This window comes from Chinchilla lanigera, unplaced genomic scaffold (genome assembly GCF_000276665.1).
Source record: "Chinchilla lanigera isolate Chin_1 unplaced genomic scaffold, ChiLan1.0 scaffold00063, whole genome shotgun sequence".
NCBI lineage: Eukaryota > Metazoa > Chordata > Mammalia > Rodentia > Chinchillidae > Chinchilla > Chinchilla lanigera.
Genome location: NW_004955464.1, coordinates 2,862,238 through 2,878,033, shown reverse-complemented (window position 1 = coordinate 2,878,033; position 15,796 = coordinate 2,862,238). Strand labels below are relative to the sequence as shown.

General features: G+C 42.4%; 1 protein-coding gene across 1 annotated transcript in view; it reads left to right on the top strand.

Moving 5' to 3' along the window:
• The first annotated feature begins 3,589 nt into the window (after positions 1-3,589).
• C8a (complement component 8, alpha polypeptide) overlaps positions 3,590-15,796 on the top strand; it is a 67,586-nt gene continuing 55,379 nt past the window's right edge. The window contains 1 exon segment of the mRNA XM_005398770.1: positions 3,590-3,703. Within this exon segment, the coding sequence (XP_005398827.1) occupies positions 3,590-3,703 (114 nt within the window).

Below are 15,796 nucleotides of genomic sequence, written 5' to 3'. Positions count from 1 at the left end.
ACTCCACCCAGTACTTTAACCTCCTTGTCCTAACCATGTACTGCATGATCCCTACTAACCTTGTTGTATGACTTTTCCAGCAAAGCCCTGTCTTCAGAGATCAGGGGAGAAGTAGGCTGTGGTTTTCATTTTCCTAAGTTTCCAAACTCTAAGGTACATGTTTCAAGCATTTTCTTACTATGTCCCTGCACATCAGAATGATCTTGGGCAGGGATGTCAAACTCTGCAGCTCAGTTGTCAGCAGGCCAGGAAATAAGATGTTGTATTGGTTAGCTATTGTTACAATAATGCTGCATAACAGCTATCCCATCAGCTAAGCAGCTCTGCTTCAGGCTATACCAGTAGAAGAGCTAGCTGACTGAGCCCAGGTTTGTTGGGCTGTTCTGGTCTATGTGTCTGTTTCCTCTGAGATGAGGGGTCCACTCGGGGCATATTCATGTCAGGATGACAAGAGTCACCAGGGAACACCTCCAAGCATTGTGCCCTCATACAACTTTGTCCAAATGAGTAAAATGAAACAAGGATTCTCCTTGAACATCTCTTTCCTTACATCAGTGTGGATATTATTCCTTAAAAGTGACCCAGAAGATTTCTTTCAGCATTTCGTCTGCCGGAACTGGGTCCCATGTCCATCCCTGAGTGGATCTCTGGAAATGGGAAAGAGATGACCATGATGAGCTTCACAAAATGCTTGTTGAGTGAATGTTTCAGTAGAAATGAGTAATTCCCCTTTACGTTCCAGTGTCACTTCTGGGAACAAGCAAAATATACCCAGGTGTAGGGTGACTCCATAAAGAGAAATGACTAGAGGGGAAGAAAATGGGTCTGTGTTCCTATTTTGTTGTTGCATCCTTTCAGAAATACTGAGTGACCATTCTCAGGGATTGGGGGCTGCACCAGAACCCTTCAAGGGTGGGCTGCTCATTTTATAGTCAATAAAATAAAAGCAGTTATAGTAAGGGACTTAATAATAATTAGAATAATGATATGGTATAATTAGCTATTACTAATACTTAAGGAGAACCAATTAAGTGCTACATACCTTTCTAAGTGCTTTGCATATATTATGTATTATTATATATTGTTCATGAAGATTGATGTCAGCACCTGGCCTCCATGAATTGTGCTTTTTGATATTCATACCCTCGTGTGATCCCCTCCCACGGTGATCCTGGGCTTGGCCACGCACTCCAACTCGCTTTCGCTGCTGGCTGCAACATTAGCAAGTGTGGTGTGAGCAGCAGAATTCTCTTTGGGGAGTCAGCTGCAAGAGCTATAAAGGATTGGGCAGAATGGTAAAGGATTATGGTCATATCCATTCTAGCCCTGGGGAACTCTCAGAGGCTGCAGCCTCCTAAACAATCTTTCTCAAAGTCCTGAGAATGAATCAATCAACATTGTTTCCAGCCACCGAGTTCTGGGGTGGCTTGTTACACAGCAGTAGAAATCAAAGTGATTGCTACAACCAGTGTGTACGAATCCCTCGGACAATTTATGTGAAGAGTTTCCTTTTTCCGTCTTGCTACTTGAGACCAGAAAAGCCGAGGGTGGAGGATGAGCCTCCTGAACTTCAGTCACTCATGTAACACATGTTTACTGAGCGACTCTTCTGTTTCAGTCCAGTGCTCACAGTGCCAGGGATAGCATGGGGAATAAACGTGATGCTTTTCAGTTTAGGACACAGCCATCCTCCCTGGTGCCTCTCTGGGAGGATTAGTAGAGGTCCCCCAAATGTATCATGCTTCCTCCATAATGCACCATGTGCCTACCCTCCTTGGAATCTGATATTAATCTTTGGTAATGCTAATGACAGGGGCCCTTGGCAGACTCTGAAATCAGACTTAACCTGGTCTCAACTCATCTTGCCCTCCCCCACCTCCTTCAAACCTCAGCTTCCCGATCTTTAAATGCATTCTCTTTGGAAGCCTCCACAGGGAGTGCAGGAACACAAGTGCCCAGAGACGTGCATGTTTTCCTCTCTGCCCGCACGGACTGAACACCTACATCTGACTGCACCGCGGTCTTAGAGGTCAGTTCACAGAGGTCTGATCTGTACCCCTTTCTGATTTCCAGGACTCTGAATTTTGAATGGCTGTACTGAGCACCCTGGACCAGACCTGACCCATGGAGTCCTGCCCTAGGCTCTTGGGAACATTACTTCAATTATTCTTTGCCCAGTGCCTCCGGGGTAGGTGTCCTGAGCCTCGCTTTACAGTCAAGATAATCAAGGCTTAGAGAGCAGAGATGACCTTTGCAAGGTTATAAAGAAAATTGGGGGTCGAGCCAGCCTTAAAGCCCAAGTGCACGACCTGCTGTTGAAGCCCCTTCTAGGTTTTTAGACTGTTTCCTGCAGCACCCCCTCACCCAGGGCCCCATGCCGCACCCCAAAGATGCTGGAAAAGTGAGACCCAGAGCACTGTCAAGGAGGGAGGCACACAGGCTATTGTCTTCCTTGCCCCTGTGAGCATAGGCGGCATTAGCATTCACCCAGGAGCCGCTGAAATCCACTCAGCTGGAACTGAGACTTGCGCGAAAGGGACTGACCAAATTTGTTTACAGTGGGTAATCCTGCTCGGGCTCTCACTCCACACAGCCCGGCTTTATGAGTGGCGAGAAAGTCTAATTACAGGCTGACAGCCTGCACTGTCTCAGGGGAGGACAAATCTTGAATAAAAGTATTAAAAGAGACTTGAATGGCCTGGAATATATGTATAAATGTATGTGTGTGTGTGTGCATGCATACATTATGCATATATATATTTTAACCCAGATTTGCCATTCCAAGGGATTTCCTAGATCAAGATTAGAGAAGTGAAAGACTTCCAACATTGAGGTCGCAGAGATGAGCCAGCCCTGGGGTAAGGACGTGACAGTCTGGAGAAGCCAGGTGACTGCCCCTCGGTCACACTGTGTGCTCCTGGGACAGCTTGGATTAGGAATCCAGGGCTCAGCACCGGGGCTCTGAGTCCCGTCCGCACCTCCTACCCCGAGGTGCCCTGTGTGTGGCAGGGGCACGGCCCCGAGTGGCTCCCTCTGCCTCTCCCTCCTGTGGTATGAAGTGTGCGTCGGACTCTGGGAGGCACCGCTTGTTCCTTTAGCAGCGTCTCACTGTCCGCGGTGATGGAAGCCATCCTAGTTTTAGCATAAACAGGAAAAGCAAACCCACAAGGCCCGGCCCTTGCCTGTCCTCTGCCCAGCTGCCCATCGTCCTGCTCATCCTGCCCATGGCATGCCCCCTGCCCATCAGGCTCCTTCTCTTCTTCATGGCTCTGCTCGTGCTGCTTCCGGGTTGGCGTGCTTGCTCTCCCTTCTCCTCTGCCTAAGGGAATGTTGGCGCCAACCGTTCTCCTCACCCCCTGCCCTGGTTCCTTCAAAGCCCAAGTCACACAGGTGCAGCCATTCCTGGGTGCTCCCAGCTCCGTCCGTGGCTCTCCACGGCTGCCCAGTCCTGGACATGGTGCCGTGCGACAAGCAGGGGCTGACTGTGGCATCACGGGGTATGTAGTACCTTCCAGTGGAGGGAAGCAATGGAAGCCCTCAATGGAGGGAAAGCAGCAGCTGATTGACTGCCCTGCACCCCAGCATAGTCATGGAGTGTGAGTCCACAGTGGGTAACCTGAGCGTGGCCAGCCCGTTCAGAGTTCTGCTCTGCCAGTCGACCCATCGAGTCACCTCGGGTGTGAGACTCAAAGCCTACAGTATGGTAAAGGGCCTTACTTTGTTTCTAAAAAAAAAAAAAACCCACATAAAAGCAGCACATATGTGTTGGCCTGCTGTGTCAGTTTCTTGTGAACCCTTGTACCATTACCGACCCCTCCAATAGCCTCCTGGCACAGAAGTGCCACAGAAAGTGGCTGTGAAGAGAGAACCATGGCAGAAAGGGCAGGAGGGAGGGGATCACACAGAGAAAGACATCCATCATGATTTTGCCTTGAAAGACACGTCCCCACAGGTCAGTTCAGCAGACACTGATGAAGCACTTTGTGTGTGTGTGTGTGTGTGTGTGTGTGTATCCACGTATGTATAAAACTTATACATACTTTAAAACCTACTGACCATCAAACGTATAATTCAGGAGGGGTGATTAAGGCAGAGTGGGGGAATGATTTGCCCAGAGTTGCACAGCTGGGTAATGGCGTTAGGATTTCAATCCAGGGAGGTTGGATTTAAAAGCTGAAGTCTTCTATAACTGCAAAAAATGTGTACATCATGGGCTCTGCCTTCAGGGCAGGGGGCGAGGAGAACGGTTGGCGCCAACATTCCCTTAGATCACAGAGAGTAGAGAGAGCACACAGCAGACAGAGAGCTCTGCACAGCATTGGGAGGGAGAGACATGGAAGAGGCAGGAGAAGGTAGTTTCTCCAGGAGTGACCCAGGGTGGCCTGCGCTTGGTGACCACAAAGAGCCCACTTCTAGGTGGTTTTAGTGCTCACCCTGAGCGCCGTTGCGGCCTGCATGAGAGGCAGATGGGTCTGCCCAGTGCAGACAGCTTGTTCACCCACTGACTAGCATTACCTATGCAAAAAGACTCCAGTCCGGGCACAGCCCTGGCTTCTGGGGGGTCACAGGACTCACAGGTGGGATAAGGGACAGCCCCCTCCTCCATGGCTTTTGGAGAGGGAGGTGTGGCCAGGCTGTATGGGAACAGAGGGGGGGCTGCCCTGTGCCAAGCTGTGGGGGAAGGCACCAGAGAGGATACACTTGGCCGACAGATACAACCTAGAAAATTTGATCTGGTTTAGAATTGACTCTGCTTTTTATTGCAGCCCAGTTCCAAGACGGATTTCCCAAAGGACCACCCAGATTTGGCCAGAGCTGCTTGCAATGCTGAATGCCTTCTTTGAGAATAGATCTTTAATTTCTACTCTCATGAGCCAGACGTGGAAACCCTCTCATCCCACCCCCTTCAGTGCAAACACAAAGCTCGAGATGAAGTGGAAAGCAGTAGGCATGCATTAGCTCATCCGGTGTGAAGCTGCTGATTGAGCCCAATCACGTAACCCAGCCCCTCTTCATTTCCACAGGATAACCTGCCACTAGGGTCTGTTGACTGCAGCCAGAGGCAATCAGGAGGAAAACAGATACAAGGGATGCACAGTATTACAGAGAGGAGAAGGGAGGCGAGGAGGGCTCTGGCAGAAGATGTTCAGGTGCCTTCTCTAGACTCTGCACCAGTGCTGGGCTTAATATTGTGTAGGCTTTTCTGTGAGGAAGTAGAATACATCACACAGCCCAACACATGCACACATGCACACGTACACCCAGATGCAGACACACTGCAAACAGATCCGTACAACCAGATACTCAGCCATCTCTGTTGACGCTGACCAGGGAGCTCCTGAAAGAATCATCACCTGCTCTGGCAATGGTGAGATGGCCAGGCCAAGTCCAAGTTGCCACTGAATTCCTCCCAGAGTTGTAGACTCTGGAGGTGGCAGAGATGGGGAGGGAGCCCCTCCAGCACTTTGTCACAGGGCTCCACAACGGCTCCTGCTGGTCGAATCTGCCCACCAGGGAGGCTTAAAATCAGTCCACAGTGCATCCATCCTCCTCCTTCCAGATGCACGCTTTCACCCCTCTTCCCTGTTCTTAGTACTTAAACAGAACTCCCATGCAAATAAAGAAGAAAAATAGATACCAGGAGGGTGGTGCACTGTTCCGGTAAAGCAGAAATAGCTGTTCAGAGTTCCCACTTGTGCATGCATTTCCTCAGTGACTGTTTAGCCTTGTCCTCTTAGGTAAGTGCTATTTTACCCATTTCCACAGATGAGGAGCCCAAGGCTAGGACACAGTGCTTGGTTAGAGGCACTTTCTGACCTGGAGCTGTCTTTCCCTCCGGGAAATCTCTTCCTTTGTATTACATTTGCAGAACTTAGGCCTCCTGTTTGGATTGGGCCCAGCACAGGGGAATGGGGTGCAAAACTTCTAAAAGCTTTCCAGACGGAACAGACCTGGGTGTCACCCCATGGTGGCGGGCTGTGCCAGCACAGGACATGTTCTTTTCGGAGGTCATAACTCATAGGCTGATTTAGATAGTACAAAATGTCCCCATGCGACAGGCAATGCATTTTCAAAATGAATTGCTATCTCGCTGTCTGTTCTGCATGGTGTTCTATAACTATCTATCTTTGATAGCAGAATGCTACAATTAAGGTGAAATCCACATATGCAAAGCTAACAAGTTTTTGGCATTGCTCGTTCATCTTTGAACGTGTTTGGCTGAGAGCACATGGGTGCCCCGCCCCCACCCCAGCATGCCCTGTGTGTGCGCGTGTGCACCATAGACACATGTGTCCTCACAGGTGCATGGAACAACTCCATCTGACTTCAGCTCAGCTCAGCTCCCTTTTGATTTCATCCTGTGATCTTCTCTGTTCACTTCATGTTTCTTCCTTTTCCCCTGGAAATGATACTTGCCCAGCACTAAGATGTAATGGACAGAGGACTGGACTTGGTGCTAGAAGACCCAGCCTTAGTCCTGACCAAGTGCTTAACACCCAAACAACCAGGCCAAAAAATGTCCATCCAGTCTTGCAGTGGGGCAGATGATAAATCCATGGCTCTGATACGCACCAGTTTTATGATTGTGGGCAAACTACTGCATTCTGAATCTCAAGCTCCTCATCTTTGAAACTACATTAGCATTAGTAGCCTTGCAAGATGACTCTGAGGCACAGAGCCCGCGACTCCATCTGTCTTTGTTCCCTTTTCCTCCTCAACCACTGTGTCCCTGACTCTCAAGATTCTCTTCAGTTTAATGATGTTTATCTGACAAGATTATTTTGAGGATTAAAAGGGAAAATATACCTGAAAGTATTATGAAGTAGTAATTTATTTTTAATCGACTCATTTGCTTATTCTATCAACAAATATTTCTTATTAAAGTTTCATTAGTAAGTGACATGGGTGATTATAAAGAAGAATGAGACACAAAACTTAATCTAAAAGCCTAAAGAATCTAAATCTAAAGAAAGATCCATTCTCCAAAGTTATCCCATTCTCTCAGAAAAACATAATATAAGGCAAAATTAAAAGTGCTGGTAGTATGCGTATGATGTTTCAATAACAAGGAAATTCCTTCCAAATGGAGCTATCAGCCACCTAAGATAGACCTGATTTTGAGAGGACACAGGGCAAAAAGTTAGGGGTTCAAGGATCAGAAGAGTCATTCCGGGGAAGGGCCCAGTGTGAGCACAGGCAGCACAGTGACAAAGTACAGGAAAGTATATGCCCAAATATCAGAGAAGAAACAACCTAAAGGAGGAAATATTTATTTATGTTTATGGTTTAGGGGCTTCAGTCCATGGCTGGCTGGTTCTAAGGTAAAAACAGCATGGTGTAAGGCTGTGGTGGAGTAAAGCTGGTTGTCATATGGCAGCCAGGGAGCAGAGAGAGCAGGGAAACCAGGGAGAGAGGAAGAGGCTGGGTACACCCCAGTGAACTTCTTCCCCCAGGTAGGGTTCATTTCTTAATAAGCCCATTGAGCTATAAACTCATCAATAGGTTAATCCACTGATGAAGTCAAAGCCCCACCCCTGAACATATTGCATGAGGTATCAGCCTTCAATACCTGAATGTTTGGGGGAATACTTCATATTTCCATATAATGGAGGAAGAGGAAGCTTATGTCCCATGGGGATGGTTTGAGGACTGTAGGAGACGGGGTTGCAAAGCTGGGCTGCGACCCATTTGTGGCGGAATTTGGACTTGTAAATTTGCAAACAGTGGGAAACCACTGAAAGCTGCTGAGCAGGACAGTGAGCTAGAGCCAACTTTCTTGAAGGTGAATCCAGCAGTGATGTAACAGGAGGTTTGGAGTGAGGACTAGGAATCAGGCTTCAGAGGGGGAAATGAGGACTGATCGAGGCAGTAGGGAAGGAAAACAAAACAGAGGAAGGATAGAACTGGGACTGTGCTGGGAGAGCTGACTAGTGGTGAAGGAGGGGTCCTGAATGCCGATGAGGTCTTGGGTAAGGAGGAGCGTTACTCACCGAGGAACTTTCAGGAAGGAACTAGTTTAAGAAAGTCAACACTTTAATTAGCCTGCACATGAAAAGGAGAAAATCAATCCACCCGAGTTTCAAGGGTAGGGGAAGCCAGGCAGACCTCTCCCCGGGAAGTGCTTCTCAACTCAGGTACCACTGATATGTGGGGCTGGATAATTCTTTGCTGTGGAGACTGACCTGTGCAGTTTATTAGCAGCATCCCTGGCCTCTACTCATGAGGCGCCAGTAACAACTCCCTGAGCTATGACAATCATACAGGCTTCTACGCACTGATAAAGTTACCCTGAGGGCACCGCCACTTCCTGTGGAGAACACTGTGGTTGGGAGATCCGCTCCCCATGGGAAAGCTATGGAAGGGGTAGGGACCCTGAGCTCCACTCCAGGGACTCTGTGGGTTTGTGTCGAGTTTTGTCCACGTTTGGGACATGGGCAAAACACATGGTTTTGAGAGAGCCGGGCGTCTTGATGTGCACTCTGAGCTGGCCCAGGGGTGTACAGATGTATCAGTTGTGACTGAATTCCTCTGGAGAAAGGAAAAAGAGCAACTTTCCAAATGGTTATAAGTATGGGGGAACCAAGGTCAAGCGAAGAGAGGTGGGAAGAGGAAAAATGCAAAAGTGGCGGACTCCAGGAATCTGCACTGGTGTTTATTTCAGTTTGGACCTCTGAGGGGAACAAATTTGTAACATCAGTTGTCTTTCTAAAAATCTCCACATGTGAATTAGGTACACATCATTAGGCATGCAATTTCTTTATTATATTTCCCCATTATTTATTTGAGATTAGTAATGATGCGACTGGCTATTCCTGCAAGGGACAGAATCTATATCTCCCAAAGGATACGGGGAAGGCTGTACATCCTTGGGCAAATAGTTAAGTCCTTTCAGCTTCCATTTCTTCAGCTGCAAATGGAGTTAGTAATTTTCATGTCATAGACTTGTTATGAGGATGAAGCAAGATATATGATAAGCCCACCACACAGTAGGTGCTTAATTAGTTGTCTAGCCATCTATCCACCTACCCATTTCTTTTGCTCATGGTAATTCAATTTACACTTGGAAGGGCAAGAAAGCCTATATTGGTATGGCATCCTCAATGCAGATGTGCAGTGGATTATGGACTGCATAATTATAATTCCAGAGAGTGCTCCTGGAGATGTCTATTTAAAACATCTTGTCTGCTCTAGACACAAAGAGGCTGGCTGTTAATGATACCCAATGGCAAGTGGAAAGTCCACTGATATATCTCAGCACGCAGATGTTTGGCAATAGATAGTAGAACCTCCATGTAACTATAAGCATTTCTTACTCTTATCTGGTTGCTTATGTTTAAGCTGATATACTAGCATTAGCCTTGTTTTGGTCTTGCAAGACCAGATTGAGGGGCTGGGGATTTAGCTCTGTGGTACAGTGCCTGCCTGGCAAGCACAAGGTCGTGAGTTCAATTTCTGGTACTGGAAGAAAAACAAAAAACAAACAAAAAAAGAAAAACCAGATTGATCTGACTGCAAAAGTTCTAAAAGCCACACAAAAAGGCCAGGAATTCTGCAAGTGCATCTTGGTTTCATTCTTTGCGTCTATCTGAAAACAAAACCTTTTGCTAACCTGCTATTGGTTGAATATCAGCTTTCATTAATTCATGGTTACTGTTTTTTCAAAAGGTTTCAAGAGTTTAGGATCACCAGGCATGGTGGTGTGTGCCTGTAATCCCAACACTCGGGAGGCTGATGCAGGAGCATTGCTGTGAGTTTGAGGCCAGCCTCAGTTACAAAGTGAATTCAAGGCCAGCCTGAAGTGCATAGTGAAACCCTGTCTCAAAAAAACAAACAAACCAAAAAAAAGCCATGGGTCATGTTTGACTGTTTTTAAGGTATTTAACTCATCAATACCCTAATTACTAGTTAATCATCTCTGAATAGAAATCAAGAGAGTTTTGAACATTAGACAAACGTAAGAGTTCCCACTCTGTAGATGTCTTTTACTCCAACTCCCTGAATAGTTTTATTTCTTCAAGTGAACAAAAGGTGGTGGCTTCTGGATGAGATGTTTGCTGTTGCTCTCTTTCTCTTGTCTTTGGTATCTCACCAGCCCAGGGTAACTACACAGCAGAAGGTGAACCAGTAAGTGGGCCATGTCTTTGTAAGAGAGGACTCATCTCCTGGGGTGCCATGACACTTTGATGCCTGCTGCGTTGGTACCTCAGTCTCGTTTCGTGTTCTTACTAACCCAGTGAAGGAGGACAGCAAGGAACCAGCCCAGGCCTTGAAGTCAGGTCAGCCCATATGTGAATCAGATCTGTAACCAATGGGGGCTGGGAAATCAGGAGAAATCACTTAATTGCTTTGATCCTCAGCTTCCCTGTCTGCATGAGAATAATGATGCCTCTTTTGTAGGAGTTAAAGCAGATAAAAATTAAGATCCTCAGTTTAGAATGTAGGCAGCATATAGTAGGCACTTAAAAATGGTAGTTCTCCTGAGTGATGTTAGACAGTTAACTTCTACTTCATTACCTATAAAAGAGAATCATAAGAATACCTGTCTCACAGTGTTCGGGGAGGATAGAATCAGATAATGTCTACAAAATTATTTGGGGAAAGACCAAAAACTGTAGAGATGCTCAGTCATGTCATTTTAAAGTGAGTTTACCTTTTGCTATGGGGTAATAGACAAAGGGGGTGATTTTTATACGTACTTTTCATTCTATTTCCTTGATATTTCCAACCTGGCTTTGTGCTGTTTATATCTCAACATCAAATATTGGATTGTGCTTAAGCAGCCTTTTATTTCACCTTTGGGATAGCTTTTAAGCAGTCCCTGTGTCCCAAATGTTGACAATTTTAAATAGAGTCATTTTATTCAAATTCTTATTAGATGATTCGATTTTGAAGCATTTTGCTTTTAGATGCTACAGCAAGAAGCATTTGCATTGTATAAAAGTTTAGAAGAGGGGAGAGCATTTTTATAAGCAGTCAATTTATATCTTGTATTTAAAGCAAATATAATTTTGGAAAATCAGAAAATTCATCTCTAATAATTAGAAGATAAAGGTAAGAGAACTATGTATGGTAAAGGAAATTTCCGCTGAGATAGTCTTAATTATAAAAGCTTATCTTTGTAATCCTTTTTTGAAAATGAACAAAGAGTCTTGATGTTTGATGAACTTATCAAACAAGACAGACCAGTGAAGAGGCAAATTTCAAGTCAAGGCAAAAGAAAAGCAATTAAATACTTTACAAAGTGCTGAAGTAGGAAATCATGTAGTTTTCGTGTCTAATGCCAGGGTGTCTGACATTAGTTTTGAAAATGGAAAACTACAGGGTGAAATTATTTTACTGAGTTCAAATTCCAACACTGGCATTCACTAGTTGTTGATCTCATCAAGTTATTTAACTTTTCTGAGCTTCATTTGCCTTACTTGCAAAATGGAAGGAAATGAGAGCAAGAATGAAATGTGCTAAAAGTACTTAGAACAATGCCTGGTACTTAGTGAGCATTCAGGGGAAGCCGTAGCCAGGGGTGGTATGTGATTGTTATTGCTATTTGTTGTTATTTGTGTTCTTTTGGATGGTTGTCAATAATCAGAGAGAAGAAATTTATAATGTGCCAGTTGGCGTGGGTCTCACAAAGAACTTAGGGATTTCAAACTTGTCTTTTTTTTCAGTCATAACACTTCTTTTTTCCTTCCAAAATAAAAATATCACATGAACTCTAACACTGAAAGCACTGTAATGGGGCACATTTATTTTTATAGGTACATGTTTAATATTTGCCTATTACAATGTCTTACAAGCAACACAGGTTATTTGAGAAAAACATTTTAAAGCAGTAGTGATGTGAGGAAATTATAATGCTTCACTGCAACATGAATGTATCTCTATTACATATTTTATATAAATAGTACCTTTTGTATGTACCTTTTGTACCTTTTGTATGGAAGTTTTTAAAACTTATAGTGCTTTTCATTCATTGAGATTTGTTTCATGACTAAGAATATGGCCTTAGTGAATGTTCTGTGTGCACTCGGTCAGTGTACATAGTTCAAAGTCAGTTAAGCCAAGTTTGTGGTTAATGTTTTTATCTCCTGTCAGTTACTCAGTGGGGGATGTTGTGGTAGCTAGCTATCTTTTTAGATTTGTGTATTTCTTTTTCAGTTCTGTTAGTTTTTACCTATGGTATTTTGAATCTCTGTAATCAAACACACACACACACACACACACGCAGGTGCAGGATTGTAATGTTTTCTTGAATATTTGTCTCTTTACCATCATGAAAAATTTTCATTATCTCTGGCAATTGCTCTTGGTCTTCAGTATATTTTGTCTATTAGTCATATAGTTATTCTTGCTTTCTTATTATTTGTGTTTTCATGGCGAGTCTTTAATATTTTATTTTAAGTATATGACCTTATTTCCAGGTGTGCTTTATGTAGACCTGCAAAGATGAGCCCACTTTGTCTAGCCTAAAATTATCTTTAACCATAGCAATTAGGCCATTTACCCTGAATGTAATAATTGATAGGCTGACTCAGAATGTGTCATCTTTTTTTAAAAACAAACAAAACATTTAATAGCCCCACTTGTAACGAACAGGTTACAAACTTAAATGCGTGTTTCTCCCAAGAAGATACAAATGGCCAACAAGTATATGTGATTAATGCTCAAGGTCACTAATCATCCAGGAAATGTAAATCCAACCACAATGAGATAATATATCATGCTTGGCAGAATGACAATTATTAAAAAAGAATACAGAAGGATGTGGAGAAATAGAAAAGTTTGCACACTGCTAAAAGAAATGCAGGATGGTACATTCATTATGGAAAACAATGTAGAAGTTTCGCAAAATTTTAAAAATCTATCAGTACCTTGTGAACATATCACCATTCTTGTGTTCACTGGAGTATTAGTCACCGTAACCAAGCTGTGAAAACAAACTAAATGTCCATCAAACAATGAATGAACAAAGGAAATGTGGTATAAAGATACAATGAAATACTATTCAGCATCAAACAGGGAAATTTTTCAGTATGTGACAGCATGGATGAACCCTGAGGACCCTACCCTGAATGAAATGGGTCAGTCACAGAAAGACAAATGCTGCAGGGTTCCACCTGTATAAAGTGTGTAAAATACTCAAATTCAGTCAACCAAATAATAGAATGATGGATTGCAGGTGCTATAGGAAGCAGAAATGAGGGAGTAACTTTTCAATGGCACAAAGATCATAAATAAGATGAATACATCTGCTTAGAACACTGTACCTACTGTTGACAGTGTTTATTGTACACATACAAATTTGCTAATGGGGTAGATTTTAGGATAAAACATGCACCAAAACAAAACAAAATACATATATAGTGAATGTATTTTTATTGAAATAAGTTAAATATTAGAACTGGTGAAACTATATTCAGTTAGTAACTAATTATTTCTAAAACTTTAATTTTGTAATTAATTTTAAGACTTTGAGTGAACTTTAAAATATTTTCCTGTGAAAAAAAATCAATTACTAAGTAAAGAAATTCACAGTGAACCAACTTATTGATAATTTTTAAAACTCATGGATAAGACACTGAAAATATCTAATGAACAAGGAAATGAGGGCTGGGGATTTAGCTCAGTGGTGCAGCGCCTGCCTGGCAAGCACCAGGTCATGAGTTCAATTCCTGGTACTGGAAAAAGAATAAGGAAATGAAAAATATGAAAACATAATAGTCCCACTGTGCTTTGGAAGACAGTCATGTTTGTAACTTGTTTTACCTGTTGCTTGCCTTTCTCAAAATCTCATTTGTATATATGACAAACTTGACATTTCTAAGATAATCAAAACATTATAGATATTATAAGTGTTGTATCTTTCACAACAGAAGACCAATGGAGCTCTGTGTTATGGCTGGTTGAGGAGGATATCAAATTCTTGTTACTTGGGTGAGGTCAGGATTACTCTAAATGCAAAACTGCATCTTATCTACTGTTTTTCATTGAAGATTTGCTCTAGATAACAATTTATTACACTGAAGCACTTCTCTATCACTCCATTTTTAAATCAAATTATGACTTGATTTTAAGCAAGAAAATTGGGAAGCAATAATACAAAGGCAGAGACATAAAAACATCTGAACAGCTTGGGAACCGAATGAGAGAGAAGGTAACTGCTAATGGCAAAAAGTAACCATTTATTGCCATGAAAATGGCAAAACATTTATTCAGATATGTTTATATAAGTTGATTATTTAGTTAATTAGTATAGATAAAATAGGCTAATATTCCAAATATCAGAAGGGTTTTAAATGATTTTAATGTCAATAAATAATAAATGAAATTCATTAAAGATATTAAGATGAATCAATATAGTATAAATATAAATATATAAATTGAAGACATAAAGTATTTTATTAAGTTTATTGGTACATTTCAGATATACATAATGATTACTTTTATCAGAGGAACTTTGCACCTATACATGAATCTCAATTCCTCTTTTTTTCCCATTCCTCATTATCCCTTCAATCCCTCTTCCCCTCCTTATTAACAAATGCTTTGTTTCCATTTTTCCTTCTTTTCTCATTTTTCCTTCCTTCCTTTCTCTCTCTTTGCTCCCTAGTTTCCCTTCCCAGTAGAGCATTTTCTTTCTATTTCATGATATCTAGTATACTTTCTGGTTCTTATTTATACTTTTGGTTTCTCACACCAGAGGAACAATGCAATATTTATATGTCTGTTTGATTTATTTCACTTAAGAATATGGTCTCAAGGTAATCCATTTACCTATAAATGTCTTAAGATTATCCTTCTTTATAACTGAGTAGTACTGCATAAAAAAAAAATCTTTATCCATTCACTGGTTGATGGGCACTTGGGCTGTTTCCAAGATTTAGCTATTACAAACTGGGCTGCTATAAACATGGGTTACATACATCACTGTGGTATGATTTTTTAATTCTTTTGGGAAGATACCTAGAAGAGGAATAGCTGGGTCAAATGGACCTCTAGTCCTGGCTTTCTGAGGAATCTCCTCACCAACTGCCACAGTGGTTGCATCAGTCTACACTTCCACCAAAAGTGGAGAGTTGTTCTGTTTTCCACATGTCTCCACCAGCATTTTTTACTGGTTGATTTCTTGTTAATAGCCATTCTTTCTGGAGTGAAATGGAATCTCAGCACTGTTTTAATTTGCATCTCATGAATGACCAGTGATAGTGAAGATTTTTAAAATATATTTACTTGTTGTTTCTACTTCTTCATCTGAGAAGTCTGTATTTATTTCAGATATCTATTTTTGAATTGGGTCTTTAAATTTGGGAAGTCTGATTTTGAGTTCTTTATATATTCTAGATATTAGTCCCTTGTCTGAAGAACAGTTAGCATAAATTTTTCCCAGTCTGTGGGCTGTCTCTTCACTCTGTTGATGATTTCTTTTGCTGTGCAAAAGCTTTTTAATAAGATGAGATCCCAGTTGTTGATTTTTTTGTAATATCTCCCATGCAATCTGGGTTTTGTTCATAAAGTCTTTGCTTATACCTATGTCTTCAAAAGTTCTACCTATTCTCTCTTTCAGCAGATTTAGTGTTTCTGTTTTAATATTTAGATCTTTGATCCATTTTGATTTTAGTTTAGTGCATGATGATAGACATAGGTCTAGTTTTAGTCTTTGGCATGTGGAAAGCCAGTTTTTCCGGCACCATTTATTAGAGAGACTATCTTACTTCCAGTGAACATGGTTGGTCCTTTTGTCAAAGAGAAGGTGGCTGACTGTGTTTGGAGTTGTTTCTGGATCTTCTAATCTGTTCCA